Source organism: Pezoporus flaviventris, unplaced genomic scaffold (assembly GCF_033815535.1).
Source record: "Pezoporus flaviventris isolate CSIRO_AGI_PZ_B2104156 unplaced genomic scaffold, CSIRO_AGI_Pfla_v1 ptg000007l, whole genome shotgun sequence".
Lineage (NCBI taxonomy): Eukaryota > Metazoa > Chordata > Aves > Psittaciformes > Psittacidae > Pezoporus > Pezoporus flaviventris.
The window spans coordinates 60,622,281-60,645,196 of NW_026892555.1; the positions used below are offsets into that span (position 1 = coordinate 60,622,281).

The following is a 22,916-nucleotide window of genomic DNA, read 5'->3' on the forward strand; positions in this document are numbered from 1 at the left end:
TCAGAGCAATTAACAAAGCAAATAAAAATCACTTCATCTTTGGGTTTTTTCCTTTCTTGATACTTTATGATACATACCAAAGGGAAGCACCTGTAAAAACCACACATATGGCTCAGGCCTGTAAGAAACCTCAACCATGAGAGGTAGGGCACCAGATGAGATTAGTGTGAAAACTCTTGGCTTGCAGATCATTGAGCATCTATGAAGTGAACAATACAACAACTGTGCCAGCCATCTTCAGAATTTCAACTCTCTCTCATCAGTGAGAGCCAGAAAACTTTTTGCCAACATTACCAGGAGTAATGCTGTCCAGGGTGCAAATTCCTTAACATTAACAAAATGATTGGGGAAAAAAGAGGAGGGAAAATAGCATCTCCTCAGAAGCAGCACAGAAACCTTCTGATTTATTCATGAGTGGTCACGCTAGCAATTTACCTTGAACTAATTACGCTCAGCTCTCCTTAAAACACTGAGAACCTGTCAGTTTATTATCAGATCGACAGCTGCAAAACACATTATAAAATGGGCAATTAAAAGCAAATTTTTTCATAAGTTTACAACATAGCAAGACTTGGTCACTGTTAACAGATAGCTTTTAGTTCAAACAAAACACTAAATTGTAGACTGAGTGTCTTATGATCACTACATCTGTTTTCAGTTTTGGCCTGTGAGAAAGCAACATACTGTGGCAATTACATTTCCCAAAGTTTTCAATTAGGTACCAGAAGTAGCAACTAGATTTTATTCCTTGGTTCCTTGGTGTTTATTTTCAGCACACCCCAAATACGTCAAGGTCATGAAATAGGTAGTTGATTCAGTATTTCCAATAATCTAACATGTTCCAGGCCTGTGTAAATTTCTTGAGCAATCCCTTGGCATGGCAGAACCATGGATTTTGATCTTTTACTATAGGTCACAAGCCTGGGTTCCAGCTCCCACAGTACTATCTGACCTGAGACACATGAAAACCAGGCTCCAAGGACTCAGTGCATTTGGTAGTTGCTGTGGAATAGATGGGACAATGCCAGAAACCTTCCTTCCAACTCCATCATCCTAAACAATCAATGAAGTTAAGGGCCAGTTTTGACAGGTACCAAGAAGGCTCAAAGATTTTGGGATGGCAATATATGTGCTGTACAGAATTCTCAGAGACAATAAAAATGGAGAGCAGCAGACAACTGTGCTGTTGTAATACTTAAAATCAGCATTAGTCATTACAAAAGAGCACATGGCACCTCATAGCTTAATGATGCCAAATTCACACAGAACAACTACAACCCTAAAAAAAAAAAAGAAAAAAGAAAAAAGGCCAATAAAACTTTAGTCCATCTACTCCATATACTCCTCTACATTCAGCTCTCGGAGAACTGTTATGTTCTCTGAGAACTTTAAGAAAAACAAGGCGTGAAAACCCATTCTTTTCATTATCATTGCTCTTAGATACATTCATTTCAGTTTAAACCCAAGTATTAACACTAAGAAACTTAAACAAAATAAGTACTTGCACATTTACTAATGCATCAAGTAGACTGCAAAGTCTATTATAATCCAAAGTAAAAAGAAAGAAGATGAATAGCTGGGTTCACTGAATAGTTTTTATGCATCTTACAAAACCATAAAACTATTAAAAAAATGCAGATCCATTAAATACAAGAGAAAAATCTGACTAAAATGGAGTATGCTATTGTTCTGCATAAAACATGAGAGTTTTGTAAATAGTTTTACATTATTTAGGTCAAATAGACCAACTGCTTTGCAAAGCATTCAATTAATTTCACAGTACCTCATTATTTATTAAATACTCGCTGTAGCTTGGCACACTTACAAATCAAGAAAAGGGCAATATTCTGAAAGAAGTAGTGCAGCATAGGAAACCATTTTTTTGTCTTCTGTAAATTTCTCAATTTGAAAGCATCTTGGTGTCACGTTAGACATTTGATTAAATAATTACTTTCCAGATCATTATTTCTAAGTTTGTAATTCAAGTACTCACGTTTGCTCAAAGAAAAGCAAAGCCAGATGCCAACTAAAAAAAAAAAACAAAAACCACAAAACCCAACAAAACCCAACAAACTAAACCCAACCCATAGTAATTGCTGTATCACAGGACACTTACTGAACAACCAAGAATTATGATTGCTACAGTTTGGCAACAGTCTCTCTAATGTCACATGAAACAGCTGCCTGGAGAACTTGCCTATCAGTTCAGGAGCCAGTATGGCATTTGAGACTCAAATTTGACATCACACGTTCAGTTCTTCGGTACTATATTTTTGGGAAAGGAAAAAGAGCCTGAAGTTAAAAGTAACAAATTTCAGAATGACCCATAATGAGATGGTAGCCTCTTTCATTGAAGTTCTGTTGCTAAGAGCAAGGAGAGGCATTTCCACTGTAGTCTCTGCAAGCCTTCAGTAATTGTTTCCCATACCACTCTAGAAGCCTGGTGGGAAAATACTTCTTATTTAGAGCTATATTTAACAGCAACAATTAAAAAAACCCAAGAAGCTATTTTAACCAAAAAAGAAATTAGATCAAAAAAAAAGAAAAAGGAAAAAAGTATGACGTGGTTATCACTTTCACTGAGAACTTCAATGATGCCTGTAAGAACTAAATCAAGACTGACATTACATGGAATGCATAGCTGCACCTTAACCATGCATTTCCTGCTTTTAAATCTGTGGCCTTATTTCTTGTGACATGATTACTGTCTTACGTGCATAAAGGGAAATTTTGTAAAACATTGCCTATTTTAAAGTTTAGGAGTTTGGTGGTTTAGGGTTTTGTTACTCTAGAAGGATGAGTGAGGGACAGAAGATATTTTAGGTAAATGAACATTATTTTGATTGGAGAATCAAGTATTTGCCATTAACTAATTAGGAAAAGAAGGAATTGAAAAATACTGCAGCAATCCATTTCCTTGTAGACATGTCTCACACACAAAGCGCAACACTCACAGCCACCTGACTCTTGCTCACAACTGCTTGCACTTATGGTATAGGCTTATTCAGTTGGAAGAATCTTTTCCTTTTTGAGGGCACATGTGCCCCACATCTCACTCACCTGCTACCCAGATGCATCAGACACAGGTAATCTCAGAGCAGGAGAAAAGTTATGATTTTCTAGCCAAATGTCTTCAAAAACCAAAGATGGGGATATATGGCACAAACAGACCATCGAGTTCCATAACCTGCAGTATCTCACACCCTTGGTCAGAAAGGGTCAAAATAGTTAGCTAAGTACATCTGTTTGATGCATTTGACTTTGCTGGATCTGCACAACAGTTTTCTAGAGAGGAGGTCTACAAAACTGGTCATTACAAGACCACAACTTGGGACTCCTACTTTTCTTTGTTCTGGAACTGAAACTTTGGGCCACAAAACTATTTTGCAAAATACTGCACAAACACAAACCAAAAAACATACGTACCCAGTTGTCCTCACTTCCTCCTGGTTTTGCCCTATTCCTTCCAGCTTGCTTATGTATCTTCCAGAAGGAGATGGAAGGACTAACAACTGTATGAATTCTAGTTTGTATACCTTTTGGGGATAGCTGCTTGCCTGTCACAGCAATGCAAACTACCCCCATTCCTCCAGACAAAAGCATAGAACTACCTGTTTACAACATCTGTCCAATGCAAAAGGCAAAGCTTTGTACAGTGTAGGCTCAGACTGTAAACTTACTTGTGGGTGGGGATGGGTGGAGGGAAGTTAGCAATAGCTAGCAACAAGAAGCACATTTTTTTATAGACATAGATATACACACACAAAGATGCCTTTTTTAAAAATATGTGTGAATTCTTTTCCGGTACAATGTAGAAAACAAATAAACAAGATATTATCACAAGGCAAACAGATTTAACACTATGTGCAAAATACACAACAGTGTCAGCAGAGGCTAAGAAAACAAGTACTAACTTTTAATTAACATTTTAACATTTTGTCCCTTTTTTTCCTGGGGATGAAATTTTTAAAGCTGTATCTCCACAGACTGAGTATCTTTTCTTTTGGAATTCTCTTATGTGCTTCTCTCATTTTACATGTTTCTATATAGCTTCTTTCCTACGGATAAAGCCAATGACTGCCCAAATGGAGAGCTGTCAACATGTAGAATACAATTAGATCACTGGCTCTTTAAAAAATTTTGACAGTATTACACGTCTAAGGCTCATTTAATTCATTTCTACCATAGCTGAGAAACATTCCTTCTGACGCAGGAAAACACCACATCCCTCATTAATCCAGCACAGAAAAATCCTGGTCTGGCCACATCTCATAGGAACTTTTTTTTTTAAAAAAAGGTAGTCATTTTACAGTGACAACTCCAAAACAGTAATGGTGAAAGTGATCTGGTAAATACACTGCTGTACTAAAAAAAATATGTATTTCATAACACACATTTCTAAAGTGGCCTTGCCTCTACAGTTTTCTGCACTTACCTTGGTTGACTTGTCAGCACTATGTTCTCGTTTTCCTACGTGGTTCCCCATGATGGATCACCAGAACTTCAAATTCTGAAAAGATAAAACCAATACAGCATTTTTGAAGCCAATACATTTGTACTGAAATACAAATTAATTTTTCATCTGACACAGAACAAAGAGACTGTTCCCATAAAATAAGCATTTTTACAGTCCAAGGTAAGAGGTATGAAAGATCCTAAGGGAAAAAAAAAAAAAGCTTATCTGGTCTATTTTGCAAATCTAAACAATACTAGAAAGCTTTCCTTCTTAGAAAATAAAACAAAAATAGCCCCACATATACAGAGCAGGAAAAATAAAGCATTTATTGTGAAATATGCACATAAACCAAGACCAGATGAGACATCAGGTAGAGGCTATGTCTTTTGATATTACATTTATAATAAAAGTGTAATATATATCAAATGATCTGTAACTATGAATTCCCATAAAAGATCAAATTCTTTCACATTTGCCATTATAAAAACAGAAGTTACTGCAAGAAAGCACCACACTAAACTGCTAACAATTTGCTGTGGAGGTGAGAATGGATCTGTTCCTTACAGCCCATACTTTTCCTGACAAGTAAGAAAGGAATGCCAGCTCTTTGAATTTTCTGGCTCATCCTGTTGTAGCTCAGCCTTAACAGAGTTTATGTAGGTTAAACCACAACACTTGAATTTCAGCTTTTTAGAGTATACACGTGGTTCCTCTACATATTTCTTCTCATAGAAGCATGTGTTTGTAGAGGTTCTTACATACCACTGCTGCTTTCAGCCAACCTGAATGCAGTGCAAGGTCACATTTGAAGTCTTGAAACTTAAAACTCTATGCAAAAGATGAAACTCAATTGGACTTTTTCCTCTCGGAATTCTGAACTTTCAGTAATAAAGGTCAGTTTCTTCTGCTAACAGTAACGCTTCATTATTCATATATAAGCAGAGCTATATACCATAAAACCTTATCATCAGAAATCCTGGCACAAGGCTCTCGTTATCAGTGTTGTTATTTCCACCGTGATCTTATGAAAAGGCTTGGGAGAAAAGGACAAGGCCTTTGCTATGATACAAAAGAGATTAATAGATTTATTTCCCCCTCCTGTGCTAATAAATTTTCAAATTAGTTCGGTTCTGCAGTGCTCATTTGACTATTTGCTCTAAAATCAAAATGCCACATATTGCTGTATCTGATTAAATAATTTCTCACAAATACCCACTTGAAAGGTCTCACAAAGGAAAAAGTTATAGAACATCCAAACTCAGTAAATGCAGTCAAGGTAGAGTTTATTAGGAATTTGGAAACAGATATTTAGTTTTAAACAGCACTATGTATTCCATAAAACATTAAAAGAAAAAGCCCTAGCCTTTCAAATTTTGAAACCAGCAGAACCAATTCACATTTTTTGTGAAACAATGAACATTTTCAAGGAAAAATAAAAAAAATCATATACACTGGGTTTCAGAGCTGAAATATCTCAAACTGGCCTTTACCCTTCAAGTTAAGAGCAGGAGTTCACTCTCATCACTTACTTCACAACATAAGGAAAATATAGTGGAATACAAAACTGTAAGAAATGTTTGCAGCGGAATACAAAGGCATAATGTTCCAAGTGTTAATCTTCCAGTCCTTTATCAAAAGATTAACTGAACTTGATCTGTAACACACACACGTTTAAGCAAACGGATTATGGAGCTGAGATGGGACTTGCAAACCAGAACTCTGATCAGCATCCTCCTGCCTCCCCTTAGTCTCCCTGGTGTCTTTGAAGTAATGCTCCAGCAGTGACCACCCTGTCGCATGAAATGCTAAGCACTGCAGAGTCGTAGTCCTGCAATGCCAAGTTAGAAAAAGATGGCAGATGCAGATGAGCTGTACTGTGAAACTAAGCCAGATAGATATTTAAAAATCGTTTGTTGCCCAGTGAAAAGAAAAGCCATAAAAACTTCCATGCTGCCACACCACAGATGCCTGACAATGATAATGTCAGTTTTCTGCTCGAGAGTCTGCACAAAGCAAGCAAACAGAACAAAAACCGAGCAAACGGAGGAGTGTAGGAAACAGCTGATCAATGCACTCCCTGATTCCCATGTGTGTAATTCCTTCCACAAGATGCTAAAAATTACACACAGAAAGGAATGAAAGAGTAAAAAAAAAAAAAAGGCTTGGAGAAATGAAAATGCATAGTACAATTAGAAGTTTGGGAGTGTGTTTCGAGAGTACACCTAAGTCTGGGTTGAGTGTTACATTTCTCTATAGAGAAAATCTGAAAACTAACAACATTAGTTAAGTTTTTAAATTTGCACTTCTACTTCCTTTATTGTTTTGAATGCATCAGAGGGACAGCATGTGGTCTAAATTCACATGATCAACCCCTTCTTATTCTCACCAGAAACTAACACTAATATGATTAAATTTTACTTCATCCTTTTTACACATAAACGAATGCAGATGTTTAAACTCAAGATAAGTTAGCTTAACGAATTTATAACAATACCTAATGTAGAGAAAAGGCTACTTTTTAGCCAAAAGGCTAAAGCAACCAGATGGTAGCAAGAGTATCCTAGAAGTTACAGAATTCTTCATGCTACCTATTCAATGGAGAAAACTCTTAAGTAATCCTTTGGGGAAAAAAAGGCTTCCAAAAAATCTGACATAAATTAGGAAAGGAAATATATAGTTCCAACTGTTCTGTAGTTATCTGATCAGGAAGCAAAACCATACATACATACATGCCTTGTAAACATGAAAATCATTTACAGCAACAAAAAAAACTAAGTTTTCAATTTAGCCTCAAGCAGAAGTCTGCTTTATTTGGTTAAAAACTGAGTACATCAGTAATTTTCACTTCAGGATACAAGTACACCCTGAAGCATTAAGACCTGAACACCGATTTGGGTTCTTACTGTCAGGAGGAGACCACACTGCACAGTTTCTACCTGTGTCAATCTTTATGCAATGAGTTGAGTCACTGATTGCAACAGGATTACTCATTCTACGATCTTCGCAGGAACTTGCAGCTAATTATTCAAAAAATCAGAGCTGGAACAAGATTTGTGTTTTCTTTTTAGTCACCTTCACAACACACAGGTTGCCAGACTAAGCAGCTCTGTAGAAAGGAAAGCAGCAGCTTCCTGCACTTACTAACAAATGTCAGTCAACTGATCAACATTCTTGTTTGCAGAGGAATCTGTACATGCCTTAGCACTGATAAACAGCCACAGGACAGTCATGAAGCTCCAGAACAATGCAAAACCAGAAGTCCTGTAGAAATGCAGTAACCTTCTTTGAATCTACCATGAATCACATCTAACAATAAGCTGCCAAAATAGGCCTGAGCACGAGACTGAGTTTATGACTGCAACAGCATTTTCCCAAAACCTTCCTGGAGAAACCCTGCAAGTTTTGTAATTCCTGTGAGATGAAAGATTTGGCACGAGTTTAAGTCACGGAATGAGAGGGGACACTGCAGGTCTGCAGCAATCGGAGTACATCACCAGCTCCCCTATAAAACTCTCCATGAAGGCTGTATGTTTCAATTAAAACTGAGAGGCTCAGGAAAAAATGGGCCATGTGAGCAAACTGATTTAATATGACTAGAAGTTCAAAACATTTCAACTACCCAACAAGTCTATTGGGTGCAGTGAGTGAATTACAGCAGGAAGCCATGAACTGCTGCTGCAGACATTGCCAGCAGAGTCACCCAGCCACCTCAGTACTACGCCACAACCACGTACTGAGCTGAATCAGCTCTGCTGCCAAGACCCAGTCCATGACTGATACAAAAATAACTTCAGCTATCCAGCCTGCCTCCAGTAATTCCAAAACCAGCCCTGGGATTTTGCCTGGGGTAATAAAATAAAGTGTATCCTCTCATCAATTTATCTTCTTATGGAGTCAGTCTAACAGGTAACCTGATGGAAGCCTACACCAAGCTGCTTTCCTGCTCTCCTCATAATAGGAAGCCATATTCCACCTAGCAACAACTACAGAAATGCAACTGCCTTACCTGAGAAGAGAAAATTCTCCTCCCTCTCTGCCAAATACAAAATAAAAAGAAAACTGAAACAAATACAAAAAATGACAGGAAAACTATGAATCCTGTACGTCACAGACCCATAAAAATACACATGTTGGAATCATGTAACTTATTTCTCTTCATCTGAACACTTGATTAAAAACAGGAGCTTATGCATCATGTATCATCATACCACATTTTTTCTAGCCCATTAAAATTAAATGGGTATTTGTAGTTAAGAAGAGGTTCTAATGATCCTCCCATACACATATGCTGTCTGATAAAGGACTTTAAGTTATGATTTAGAATTTTCACTGAAAGGCGGAAAAATACTTTTCTAAACTTTCTGAACGTACCAAGAAATGCAGTGGTATCACTTTCTGCAGGCTATGCTGTTTAAAGTGCAAAACAGCATTTTCTTACTCATGGGAACCTGAGAAAAGTTCACTCTTTGTGATCATCAGACTCCCTTTAGAACGTTCTTCCCCTGTAATAGCTCATAGAACATTGTAGGTTTTGTATATACAAATATTTGTAAATACAAATTATAAACTTCAGTTCAGGAGCTGGTTTACAGTGACAGGTCACCAACTGTAATTCAAGAGTTACAAGAGGCTATAAGCCAATGTATCTGGAGAACCTTTATTGAACATTAATGGTTACTTCATATTAAACTACATAAACTACTAAATGTAAATCACACGATGCTGCAAATGGTCTGTTAAATATGATCCTTGAAGAGTAATTTAGTTACATGAAATAAGCGTTCAATCTTACGTCTTCCCACACACTTAACTATGACTCAACAGAACTACACATAATAATAAAGGTATGCAAGTACTTACATATTTACAAGTATCAGAACATAATTATTGCCTTGTCTAGGAATACGTATTCACCACAGACTGATGTTCTCAGATAATAGCGCAGAGCTACAACTCTATAGATACATTTAGCAAGTGCTCCTTGCCTTACTCACACATGTGAAGGGTAACCATAGAACATAAAAATATGAGGCATTTACTTAAAAATTCCTGCTAAATAAGTGACTATTCTCATCCAAGTAAATATTACATTTTAGTTACTACATCCAGATCTTATTAGACAAAATAAAAAAGTGTAATTACTTTTAGGAAATGTGCAAGATCTCTCTGATTTCAGCACCCCTCTAATGTATATTCTTAATTACAAACCCAGCAAAACAACATGCAAAAGATTTTTTCTTCTACTGTCAGGTCCAGGTTACGTAGCTTCTTGGGAAGCAACCACCTTATTTCCAGCACTGGCTCCCAGCTAGATGGAAAACTTTTGAGTGGGAATTTTCGGACGCTCCTTCATCCCTCTTTCGAAACAAACTGAGACACTCAGTATGCCTCATCTGTCCCTTGGGAATTCCCTCATCATGGTAACCTAGTACTCCAGTGCACCAAGAAAGAAAACCTCCAGCAGGCACAGGCGAGTGTGACCTGCAGCTAATTCCACCAGCAGCCAGAGTCAGCTGCTTCAGACTCGGATGCGAGCAGCTACAGAACAGAAATAACCTGCTCCACAGGCAAACTTATTCCTAGGAATCCTACCCTCTTAATTCAAGTGTTAAATTATTTCATAAAATATAGTGCCTTACATCCTTTACAAGTTTCACTGTTATTTAATGCAGATTTAGTTTTTCGTTATCTGTGAAGGTGTGCAATCCTTGCTAGATCAAACCTTATTTCACTTTTGACTTCCACAATGATATTTCTCTGAGGACCCCTTCCTGAAAGAAAAATACATTATTCCAGGCACATTTCTGTCATGAATTATCTAAACCAGTATTTCAGTGCTGACCATAATATTTAAATGAGAGAAGTCACCAGGAGCTTAATACCAAAAGGTATTTAATCTTGCTTGTGCAGTGCCTTGCTCTTGTCCTGCTCTTCCCGGTCTATTTAGACATTAATTTCCATGCTTACATACAACTGTACGTGCCTTAGCACCACTCCTTGGGGTGATGGGCCAAGTTCTGCCACGCTGTTTATCTGAGAAAGTACTCCCCAGTGTATTGAGCACAGTTGCTCAATAATTGACACACTCCTTGCATATTATAGTAAAGGACACCAAAATTATTTTTCACTACAATTTTGTGCAAACAGTACAACACAGAAGGGCTACACCACTGGGATAAAATATACTCTGGGAAAGAATGCTTTGCAAGGCAAGCCATTTCCTAAAATTGCCATAGGGTAAGCATAACAGACAGGACGCAATGTTTAACATCTTTTCTGACTGCTTTAATCACAATTGTCCTCTGTTGATTGCCAAGAAGAAGGATATTGCATATTATCTTTTGAAAAGCATATGATTTTCAGGAATCTCACCTCAGTATAGCTAAGGGTATTTCAAACTTGATTACAGACAACAGTCTGTAAAAAAATATACTCAAATTGCCACACCACATATATTATTTTCTGTAGTTTATGTTTCTCTTGCTTTTCTCCTCTTTCTTCCTTCAACCTACTCCACTCTCTGCTGTAACACCATCAATCTCATCCACCCATTAAGATACAATTTTAAACCAAATTGTCTTAATAGAGCTTTTGACCTTCCCTTCATGAAGGGAAAAATGCTCACATAACATCACTTAGCACACTGATACTCTGTCAGTGATTATAAACAAATTTATATAGCATTAGCTACATGTTTACTCTCTGTCTTCAAAACACTGTTAGGGGAGCCCTGGGAACTGTATGTCAATCCATTTGCAGGGTCATAAGGAAATTCCCTTAATCACCTCCACTTTAAAAGATAGGACAGTGCATTTGACAGGGAAGGTGGGCACCAGCCCAAAGACCTGGGGCAAGGTACAGGATCCCAGCATATCCACATTATTCCTTCTGGCTGCTACACTTTTACCACAGCATCTTCACCTCGGGCTTGACAAATCATGGATCTCCTCACTGCCCTCCATGCCTGTGCCAAGATATGTATGTCTCACAGCTATTCCCAGTCCAGAGAACAGAGTACAGCACGCATGCCTAACACACGCATCCCTTCAACGTATACCAAAAAGGAAACATTGCCCTCCTATGAAATTAAGTTTAATTTGGCTATTTTTGTATCAGTCATTAATATCAATGGGTTCATTTAATTTGCTACATAGTGTCTTTTATACACACCACTACAACAACACAGGCTGATTTCCCCTTCACCCCCCCCCCCACACACACACTGGAGGACTGCTTAGGTCTGCATGGCATACAAAACCTAGGACCAAGAACCAATTTTTCCCAACCCTCTAAAAAGGATCAGACACATAATCATGGGTGATTTTTTTCCAGCACCTGTGTGCTCCAGAGACAAAGTAATTTGACATTGACATTGCATAAATTCTCTAAGGAAAAAAAAAAAGGGGGGGGGGGGAGAATGCTATAGAGAGAACGGCTGAGAACAGAAACACAACATAACCTCACTCTATAAATTGTAAAGATATGCATTAGACTCTTATAACCACCACTTTCCACTATCATTGCTTCTAAAGTACCATATTTCCTTTAGCGGTACACTTCTGCAGCTGTGGACTTCACCTCTCGGTCTCAATGAGTCGACAACTAGAAGGTATAGACTTGTCCTGAATGCTAAAATATTTGTTAAAAAGATAAACCAGCATACAAGAATATACAAGTGCAGTATCAACCAATAAAATGAAAAAAAGAATTAAATCCAAACTCAAATCACAGAAAATTTCAGGCCAAAGTAATAATCTTACCAGTACCAGCAAGGAAAAAGCACAGCACAATCAAGACACTGTACATACAAGTACCATTATTTGTTAATTGGAGATGTTCAGCTTTTGAGATTAAGGTGCTCTGAAATCAGACAAGACCTAACAGCTGTTTTCCCATAAAAATAAAAATATACCATGAGAACAAAAAACAACATATATTTAAAGACTCACGGTTTTTCCTGTTCACAGCTTAGAAAAACAAGTTCTCTCCAAATGGTGAAGGGTATGGTCTCCCTTTTAAAGTGAGGTAGGCCACCTAGGCTTCCCAGTGAACAGAGCCACTTTGATGATCACTGTTTCATTAACACACTGCAGAGACTGATGACAAAATGCACACCTGCAGCTCTAAAAGCATATGAATCAAAGGCACTGTATGCTGGCTCTTATCTTCTCATATTCAACTGACTGACAGACGGGACAAGAAGATGATTCACCCTCTCCAGACACCGTTAACTTCACTGTGAGAAAACACTGAACCACTAAATCCTTCTCAATTAAATACCTCAAGGAAAATTTAAAAGTAAATAAAGAAAAAGGAAAAAGCCTCTCTTTCTGCCTTTTCCCCCTTTCTGTTCTGACTTCACATATAATCTTACCTATACTGTAAATGTACCAACCAAGAGATGGATTTCCTGTACATGCTCCTTTGTTACACTGACATAAATACTGGTATTACAAAAAAGATGCAACTTTCACTGTACTCCAAGTTGACGCCCTCTTGGCTCAAACTAGTATTGCGAAGTCATGTCCCTTCCCACAAACACACTGCCAAGGAAATACAAACTCCAATCATCCTTTTCTGACATGAAAAAAAATGCACCCTTAACTATATACTTGCATTTCTCACTTTTTGTGCATTATGTTTCTCATTTTTTTACTACTTTGATTTCCTGAGGGTTCATGCATGAGAATATGTTCTAAAAGCAATTTCCAAAGTAATTTGATGGAGACTTAGTCCTTGGTATTTTCATTTGTGAGTCTGCTTAAGACATATAACAAGGTTCAAGGTTCATGTGACAGCTTTCCAACAGGTTACTATTATCTGCAGCCCACTAGCACAAACACAAACAATACAGTTCTATGGCTTGAAATGGTTTCCTATGCAAGTTGCAAGTGACACCTCATCAAACTTTAGGATTTGTAAATTTCTCTGCTTCTAAATCAATAAATAAATTTAAGACCAAAGTGACTTACAAAGCAGTAGAGAAGTATTTTTTCTGTGCTTGTGAATGCTTACATGGAAACACAGATATTATCACATCCGTTTGGGATTTTCTCTGGAAATGATTCAATGGTTTGCTTTCCCTTCCAAACAGAGAATGCAAAATTACTTTTTGCCAAGGATAACTGTGTGCCTGAGAAACAAATAAATAAATCTATCTCCTTTTCAAATTGAGTTTTAATCCAGGCATTTTGGGCTTTAGTTGTTTATGTCAGAGGCTCAGCACATTACAGTCACTAAGCTGTGAGCTGCTGCACTTGGAATTTTAAATAGTTAATGAGTAACAGCAGCAACTCTGGCACTGAAATCTGCATGAGAAACCACTTAAGTCTTTACATCATCCCGATACAATTATTGCACTTTTATGCTTCTTCAAATATGCTTTCAAGTACTCATGCCTCATACCTAGCATTGTTTTATTTTATCTAAATCTTAAATTTCATGTACTATTGTTGCTTTCCAATCCTTTAACCAGGCAACGTACAAAGATAGTACAGAAATAGTCACTACCAAATTACTATTGAAAAGAATGACAGACACAGGGCAAAATTTCTACTTGAACATCAGAATGTATGAAGTGTACAAGATTATTCCCCCTTCTTCATTAAAAAGAAAACAGACTGCTTATTTCATGTTAAAAGGAAGACAAAAAGACCACGACATGCCAAACACTCATTTCTTCAGCATAGTTTTCCAATACAGATCACTATTTACATCACATTCAGCGCACAAAAAAATGAAAAGATAATAAAATCTGGCACCTCATCAAAATAATGGCATAAGAAAATGTGTTTTAGTAAAAAAATTAGCACTGTATTCGCTTTCAAAGATGCTTACAAAAATATACCTAAAATCCACTATATGATTCAAAGTTAAGAAGCTTATATATAATATTCGCAGCTCCCATTACAAGAATGTCTTGTTCTTGAACAAGCTGCACTTGTAAACTATTTTACTTTGTTAACTGAATGTTTTCAAAAGAAGAAAACATTTCAAATACCACTGTTAAATCTTGACAGGCTCCACAGCCTTCAAGCAAGAGAAGCAAGCGGGGGGTTCTCATTCCAGACAGTATGCAAAGACAACAAAGAAGTTACTTCCCTAAAGGTCTTGCAACATAAGTATACAAAACACATGAGTAGGAGGTAAACCCTTCTCCCATATGAGAGATATAGAATAGAGACAGAGATTAGTTAAGGGCATTGCATGAAAAATTACTTACGACCAGCTTATGAGCAGCTTAGGGAGACATTAGAAACTTAAATCCAGATCTGTAATTCCAAAACCTCATTCTCAGCTACTACATAATGCTGGAGGTTGTAATCACAACAGATACATCCTTTCTTATTTTAAAAGTGCTTCATAGACTTCAAGTTCTGCAGTCATAGGAAAACAACACTCCAGCCACGATGACACGGACGAGCAGTTTCACATGATTTTACACCAGAATCCCATCAATGTACAATGAGGTTATTGCTCTGCCATCCTAGGTCTTAATTCAGCAGACTTTGTCTCAGACCCTGAAAATGCTAACTGTCAGGCTCACGCTTATCACAAGACAGAGTGGAAACCACCATAATAACCCCCTCTCTGCCTTTTTTTCTTTACAACAGCTACAGCAGGAGGTCACCCACACCATTAGATAATAAGCTTGTGATTAACATACACAGGATGTGGGAAACCAGGGATCATTTTAGAAGATACTTAGGGGAAAGATCAGTCTGTCTGACTTGATCACAGGGTAACTGAATCACCAATGTGATCTGGCAGGGGAAAATTTAAAACACCAGACAGACAGACCTACCTTGTATCATGAGGGAGTATTTCAGTCAAGATAGGGAAGAAGTAATGTCATCATACAAGCCTCTAGCATAACCTCAGCTGAATACAAGGTACAATTCTGGTCAGCCATATTTAACAACATGAATTTTTTACTAGAACAGATGTGAAGACTATGAAAGCAGTCAAAGCCTGTTACACAGAGAAAATACTAAAAGCCTATGACATGTCAAGCCTAAGCAAAGCAAAGGTAAATAAGTGTTAGAAGAGGATAAAATACATGCTGCCCACATATAAATCTAAGCTGAGAGTCAAGGTGTTTCTAAACATCAGAAGAGCAGGGCTCTGGAAGAATCAGAGGAGAGTACAAAACCTAGCCGTGTTCAAAACAGAAAGCAAGAGTCTGATCACTGTATTTCAGAGACTGTGTGAATGGAGTGGTTGTAGCAGAACAGCCCAAAATGACACAGGTGACTCCTTTTGTTTGAGGATATTCTAGTCCACAGTTCTAGACAGTGTACCTGGGGCATTGCACAGTAGAGGAAGGAGCAGAAAGGGACTACCTTTTGCTGAACCTGTTCACATACTGACAACTGGCTTTTAAAAAAAGGTAAAATAATCAAAACTTCAGACAACATAAAAATCACAAACCCATCAGCATCCTGGAAAGGGAGAGCAAAAATGGAAAGTGCCAGCTTTTAGCCAGCTGGGTTGCACCGGAGTATAGGATACTGGACAAATAGACTTTATGCCCCACTCCGAGTTTATTGATGAATTCCTGCTCATCCATTTTATCCTGTAAGTGATCAGTATAAATACAGAAAAGCTGTAACTCTCTCTGCACAGATACACCTACTGAAGAAAGGGACCATCACTCCTGCCCTACAGCCTCTACCTCTTCCTTTGCAGCCTGCTCCTTAAAGTGGGAAACACAGTCTGAACCCCTTGGGGAAGAAACTGAGCTGATCTCCATGCCAAACACAACATAGCAGTCTTGGCTAACCAGCTCTTCAACAAGTCTGTGGGTATCTCCCCTCAGGAAAGGGTTGCGAGACACATACAATGCTTATCTCTGGCCCTCACAGCTCTGGGAACAGGATCAGCTGCGTAACATGCTTTGTTTGGACAGATACTGACTTTAAGGAGCCTTCCACTCAGCTTGGGGGCTATGTTGGATAATAATCTGAGATATTTAATTCTCAGCACGAAACAGACTGGGTGCTTTATACAAGGCTCTTCAAAACACTCTAACCCTCATTTCCCAAATCATTTACAAACTGACTAGTCTTTTCATTAACACTCCTCCAAGATTATATTCCAAAATAGTCCCTAAATTCCCTTGCTCAAGCACCCTGTGGTAAACACTCCACCACGAGAAGTCAGTAACAAATAATATTTCTATGGTCAATGACTGAAACTTTGTATCACATATATATAACAAACTCTCAGCAACAGACATCTCAAACCTGTGTATCATATCACTGATTCAATTGTTCAAGGTGCCTCTTATCCCAATCCTTAAAGGAGTTTAAAGCTTTGAGAAAATAAGATACCATGTTGCTGGTTTAGCTGAATTCTCTACTTTCCCACCTCAAACAACACCTCTACCCAACCTGTTTACTATCAACTCTTAATTCACCTTTAGCATTCTCAAGCAACAGTTCACAGCAATAAAAGTGCAGTCATGAATACAGTTTACTTTCTGAAGTACAGATTACACCATAACTGAAAAAAAACCCTGTCATTTAACACTGACATATCTACAAGTGAAAACAATAGGTCTTTTGTTTAATGTAGCATCTTGCTTAAACCAGCTTTTATTGAGATTATGGGATCAATCAGTTTGCAAGCAACTAAGTTATACTGAGAGCTTTTAACTGTTCTGCAACTCTTTTTTTTTTTTTTTTAGTGGAAATCTAGCTGTTCTAAGTTAGTGGTTTTAATCAGTTTGAGATACTGTAACTGGGGCCTTTCACTCTCAAATAAACTGACAATGACCCATTTAAAGTGCCAGGCCTTTATGCCAACATTGCCAAGCTGTGGTCCCTAATCTAATTAGTAAACCCATTTCCAGTTTAGTATTAATTAATTAATGTGAATGTACAAAACAAAACCAAAGCAATGCTGGGGGGGGGGGGGGGGGGATGGGGGACGGGACAGACACACAGGGACACAACACATAAAATATTCCCCCATTTATTATCCTGAAGCACACAATATTCACTGAGAAAAAAAAACACCCTGATCAAAACCACAGCCACACCCCCAAACCACAGGCTTCGTGGTCCCTGGCAAGGATGTTTAAAAACATAAGATAAAAGCACTTTGTATGTATGTACTAAAAGCAGACTTCATATGTTAAGTGAAAAGCAGTTACCAACAGAACAGTTTTTTCTTTGTCTTGTTTGTGTTTTGGTTTTTGTTTTTAACATAACTACGTGTAATCATTTCAGCAGTTTGGATATGTCAGAGTTGACCTGTATTGACTCTTAAATTCAATTAGTAATGCTCATAAATTTCAGTTAGTAAAGCTCATAAATACAGCTTATTGTGGCAGCTGAATCATATTCTGAAGCACTTAAAATTACACTATACATGGACTGTCTGCTAAAATGGAGATTTGCAAGTGATACCACAAATGCTCAAAGGCCACATGTGGAAAAGGTATAAGCAGAGAATAACAGAATCAGATGCAAAGTGATGCACAGATTGGTAAAAGAATGGTATCACAACATAGCAGAAACAAGGGTGCCTAACGATTTTGGCACCAATTACCATTTTTCTTATTTTGCATCATAACACTCCTGCAATACCAGTTTCTTGCTCATCACTTGTTTACCCCCTTGCACACTGCAGCCTGTCCTTACCCAAACACAATCCTGAAGATATAATTTTTCACAAAGGAGACAGTTTTTTCATACCTTATATTATAAATAAGGTATTGCAAGCAGAAGGAAATCTCTCTTCACCAGAAACATGCTATGGATGTCCCATAGCAATGCTGCTCAGCATTCTGTTAGTCTGAACTCCAATTTCATGCCTCCATATCCCCTGAACATTTTTATTTTCCCTTTCATGTGAACTGGTACCACTTTTGTCACTTGCCTATTTCAGTTCCTTCGTTATGAATTTCTGCTAAGACAGCAATCATGAGAAACTCTTTGATGAGGAGCTGGACTTGTTCTCTCTGACAGGGGTTGAAGTGAAATAATTTAAGTGTATCTTTTAGTTTCATCTAATAATAGCTAAATTTTCAGGAACTTTAGTGATACCGGACCTCAAAAATTGGTATTCTGTGTAAAGCTGGACCATTAAATCATAAACCATTATTATAAAAAAATGGTCTCATAAGAGTGGTAAATTTTAGTTACAACAAAGATGAAAATCTGTTCAGTAATTTCAAAGTTCTTGACCAAATACAAGAAAGAACCATTTCAAACATTTCTGAATCGCAGCAACCTTTAAATAGAGAATACTCAAAATGCTTAAAACAGTAAATGACAGGCAACTTATTCAACTGACACTACAGAAGGAATTTTTATACAAACAGAATGTAATTACAAGCTGGAATTGAATCAACTAAGTCACTGTCTCCCTCAAAAGGAAAATCATCACATGATGATTCAATCCCATAAAAAGATATATGCAGAATAACTATTTTATCTATTTATTATCTATTTAAAATAAGTGTGATAACAAACACTAAAGTCTTAAAATCATCTTGCATTCATTTGGTCTTACTTATTTGGGTGGCCTTTTCTTACACAATCAAGCTCACTGAAGACAATCACATTGTTTTCCATTAGGAAGACACTGCAAAAGCAGCTTTCATGCTTGCATGTGCCATTATCATTACTGTAATGCAAGCCTCATTATGAAATTATTTAATTGCTCTCTTTCCAAAGCTGTGGATTTTGCTCCCAGGTTAAAGTACAGAGCTGGCTGATTGTGAAATACCTTTAATCATTTGGTCACCTTCAAATGTAATATTCTACCAATGTTATATCTGCATGTTACTCTCTTATTTGCAGGCATCAATCTACTGAACTGAAGGGAAATGTGATTTTACATTTCACAAATAATTAAAGCATAAAAACAGATTCCCAAAATGTAAGACATTGACATTAAATATAAAAGAACTTATGCATCTTAAACTTACTATGCAGGTACTATTTACCTTCTAGCATCTGACTTTTCCCCTGAATGCATTTTTCAGTCTCAAATAAAAAAAAAAAAATCGTCAATATCATTTTGGGGTACACGTAAGATTGAGTTAAAATACTGAGAATGACTTGCAAGCTAATGTATTAAAGTCTTACTGCAATTAAACACTATTGAAAGCATTAAAATCGTGAGTTAATTACACATGCCATTCAAAACATTATGAAAGCTGTATTTCTGATTCATTCACTGCAGAGAGGATTGTTACTAGAACATTTCTAAACTGGAAAATGTAACTCTTACAATTAGTTCTGCTACTGGTCCTGGATAAATGTTTCGTTAAACATATTTACAACCTTACTCCCAAGAGGTTTTTCAGATCCTAAATAATTATGCAATGAATAAAAATTAATACCTAAACCATAATGTATTAGTTCTGTACAAGAAACTAAGGACAACTATCATCACATGACAAAATTATTTTGATACATGATGGACTACACAGAATACTCATTGTTCGTCAGTAACAGAAAAAGTCGGAAACTTAAACATCTGTACCAGTAAGGCATAGAGCGCAAATTAGAAGACCCAAGAAACACTAAATTCTCCACTAACTCATTGTGAACTTGGTGCTCAGGTTAAATTTATCTGCTTCTTATCACATGCAAATCAAGCAAGTCTCAGTTTTACTGTGGGTCTTACTGCATTTGAGGGTTGATGATGTCTTCCAAAAATTATGAGTAATAAGGGAATATCAGTGGTGGTTAGAAGAAAAAAAGACACCACATGACTGGAAAAGTTTTAACAACAAACTCCCTTCTCTCCCCAAACACACAAGAAACCCCACCCACATCACAACCAACCACCAAAATAAAAAAGCTTTAAATGCATATAAGGATGCAAATGAAGTTTTTTGACATACCCTCTCATTGGCACCTGCAGATACATTTCTTATTATTATCAAGCTAATATCAAAATTATGGCCAGAAATCAACACAAAAGAGAAAAAAAAGCCCAATGGCTACAAGCAGATCACCAATACAATTATCAAACCAATATAATTATTAAAGATACTGTCACTTTTGCTGCCACCTTCCTTTCTTGCAAACTGCTCAGGAAGCCAGAATCACTCTAGGAGCAGCATCACATTCCTAAGAAGCCTGTTCCTCAAGGTCACATGAGGTCCCAACTCATTCATGACCACATTCCCAAGATCCAGGTGCTCCATTCTGTGACCAACATGTACTTAATCACCTACAGATGGGCAACAACTGGGCATCTAGAGAAGAGCAGGAAAGAGATTATGCACAAGTTGCCACATCTGAGGGATCACTGGGGAAGAAAGCCTCACAGTCTTACCTACTTTCATTGTTTGTTAGTCTATCTACTCCCACAGTATGTTCAGACATATGCCCACCTGAATGTCATTTCAGGGCACATGAAGGAGAAGCTGGTGATTTGGAATCCCCAGCATGGATTTATCAAGGCTAAATCATGCATGATCAATGTGATTGCTCCCTCTCATAAAATGATGGGATTTGTGGATGAAAAGAGATCAGTGGTATCACCTACCTGAATTTTAGCAAGTCTCAACAATGTCTCCCACAGATCTTTGCACCTAATGTAAGTTACAATCTAGATAACAAAAACTTTGTCTCTATCTAGGCTTGAACAGTAGCTGTTAATGGTTCATAATCTGCCCATAACCTGGTTACAAGCGGCTAGGTTAGGGACCGCATCCCATTTAATCTCTTTAACAGCAACCTGGCAGAGCGTACAGTACATTCAGTAAGCCTGCAAACAACACCAGGCTTCGGGGTGCAGCTGATAGACTGAAAGGTAAGGTTGCCATTCAGAATGACTTAAATATGGCTGACAGAAACATCATGAGAGCACAGCCTGAACGCCAACTGGTGAATAGCTCTGCTGAAAACAACCTGGGAGCCCTGAAAGATGGTAGGCAAGACATTAATCAGCAGCCCACCCAGCAGCAATGGGAGCTAGCAGCATCCTGGGCAACAGAAGCACAGCCAGCAGACTAAGGGAAGCAATTGTTCTGCTTCATGTATGATCTACTGGTCTGGTATCTGGGCTACTGAGTCTAGTTTTGGATCCCCACTATGAAGCACCAGCCACCTGGAGCAAGTTCAGTGAAAAGCCACAAAGACACCTGACGGCTGGAGCACCTGCCCTGCGAGGAGAGGCTGAAGACACTGGGGTTGTTCAGCCTGGAAAAAGCTTTGAGGCACCCAACAGCAAATTTCCAATATTAGTAAATTACTAAAAAAGTGCAGCCAGGCTTTTTACCAAGGTGCATGGGGGCAGAACAAGTCAACAGAAACCAGGGAAGCTACAAATTTTTATTAGATATGGGGAAAAAAATCATATGAGGGTAGTCAAGCATCGGAACAGGTGCCCTGAAACATAGTGGAATCCCTGTCCTTGGAGCTTTTAAAGACACAACTAAACAAAGCCCTATGCTGCTTGTTCTGATCTAATGAGTCATGACACTGCTTTGGGCAGAAGGATGGACTGGAGACCTTAGAGTCTCTTCCAACATTAATGAGTCTACAAATACATATTCGAATTGTGTACATATGCACATTTAGGCTCAATGTCCAGGAAGACAAGAGAAACTTCAGGCATACTCAAAAAACGCTGTAAAAATTACCTATGTACATGCAGTACACTAACTGCCTAAACAATTCTCTGAATTGTATGCACTTATGCGGATCAAAAGAATTGCATATGCATGTATTTATTTCATCATGTGACTGAGAAGGGCCCAACAGAACATGTCCTTCAAAAGCCTCTACAAAGTTAGTTGACTTACTGAGCCAGGAAAACTGAACAACCTTAACCACAATTAATCCTAATTGACTTTTTAGCACTGCAGCTGTGAGGGTGGAAGCCACCAAAACCAAAAGCTAATTATAATTAGGAAGAGACTACAGGTACAGCATACACTTCATGGCTAATACAGCAGTCCCTAATGCAGTTAAAGAATTCTGAATACAATGCTACTCAATGCTGTACCAGGTAATTCCATTAAGTCAAGGAGCATACTTCCGTTGTTGCTATATGCTGTTTGCGGCTTCACTAAGGCCTAATAGTCAGACAAAATATTACTCAGAAATGAAACCCGCAAACCGTTTACAATAAAAGGACCATCAGTTTGCAAACCAGTTTTCATTACTTCTTTCTCCGGCTTTCCAGGGTCACAAAGAATTATTACTTGTGGCTACAATCCAGCCTTTAGTTGGAACCAAATTTCTTTCTACAGGGCTTTCATGAATAGAAAAGGTTGTAGCATTCAGGAGTTGGAATTAAGGGTGAAAAAAAAAAACCCAACCCAAAACAAAAATCCAGGCCAAATAACCACATACAAACACCACACACAAACCTTTTTACCACAGGAGGAGGAGAAGAATAGAGTATTTCACAACTCTACAAGTCAGCCAAAATTTAAGATGAATTTTTCAATTCCAACAGTCCTGCTTTCAGTTGAAGAGCAGCTACT

The 22,916-nt window shown here is 37.8% G+C and overlaps 1 protein-coding gene across 2 annotated transcripts in view; it reads right to left on the minus strand.

Moving 5' to 3' along the window:
- Window positions 1-22,916, minus strand: part of MBP (myelin basic protein) — a 110,892-nt gene that overhangs the window by 79,000 nt on the left and 8,976 nt on the right. For both annotated transcript variants that reach the window (XM_061448935.1, XM_061448934.1), the window contains exon 2: window positions 4,436-4,510. In XM_061448935.1, the coding sequence (XP_061304919.1) occupies window positions 4,436-4,486 (51 nt within the window). In that variant the 5' untranslated portion in view covers window positions 4,487-4,510. The remainder of the gene's footprint in view (window positions 1-4,435; window positions 4,511-22,916) is intronic.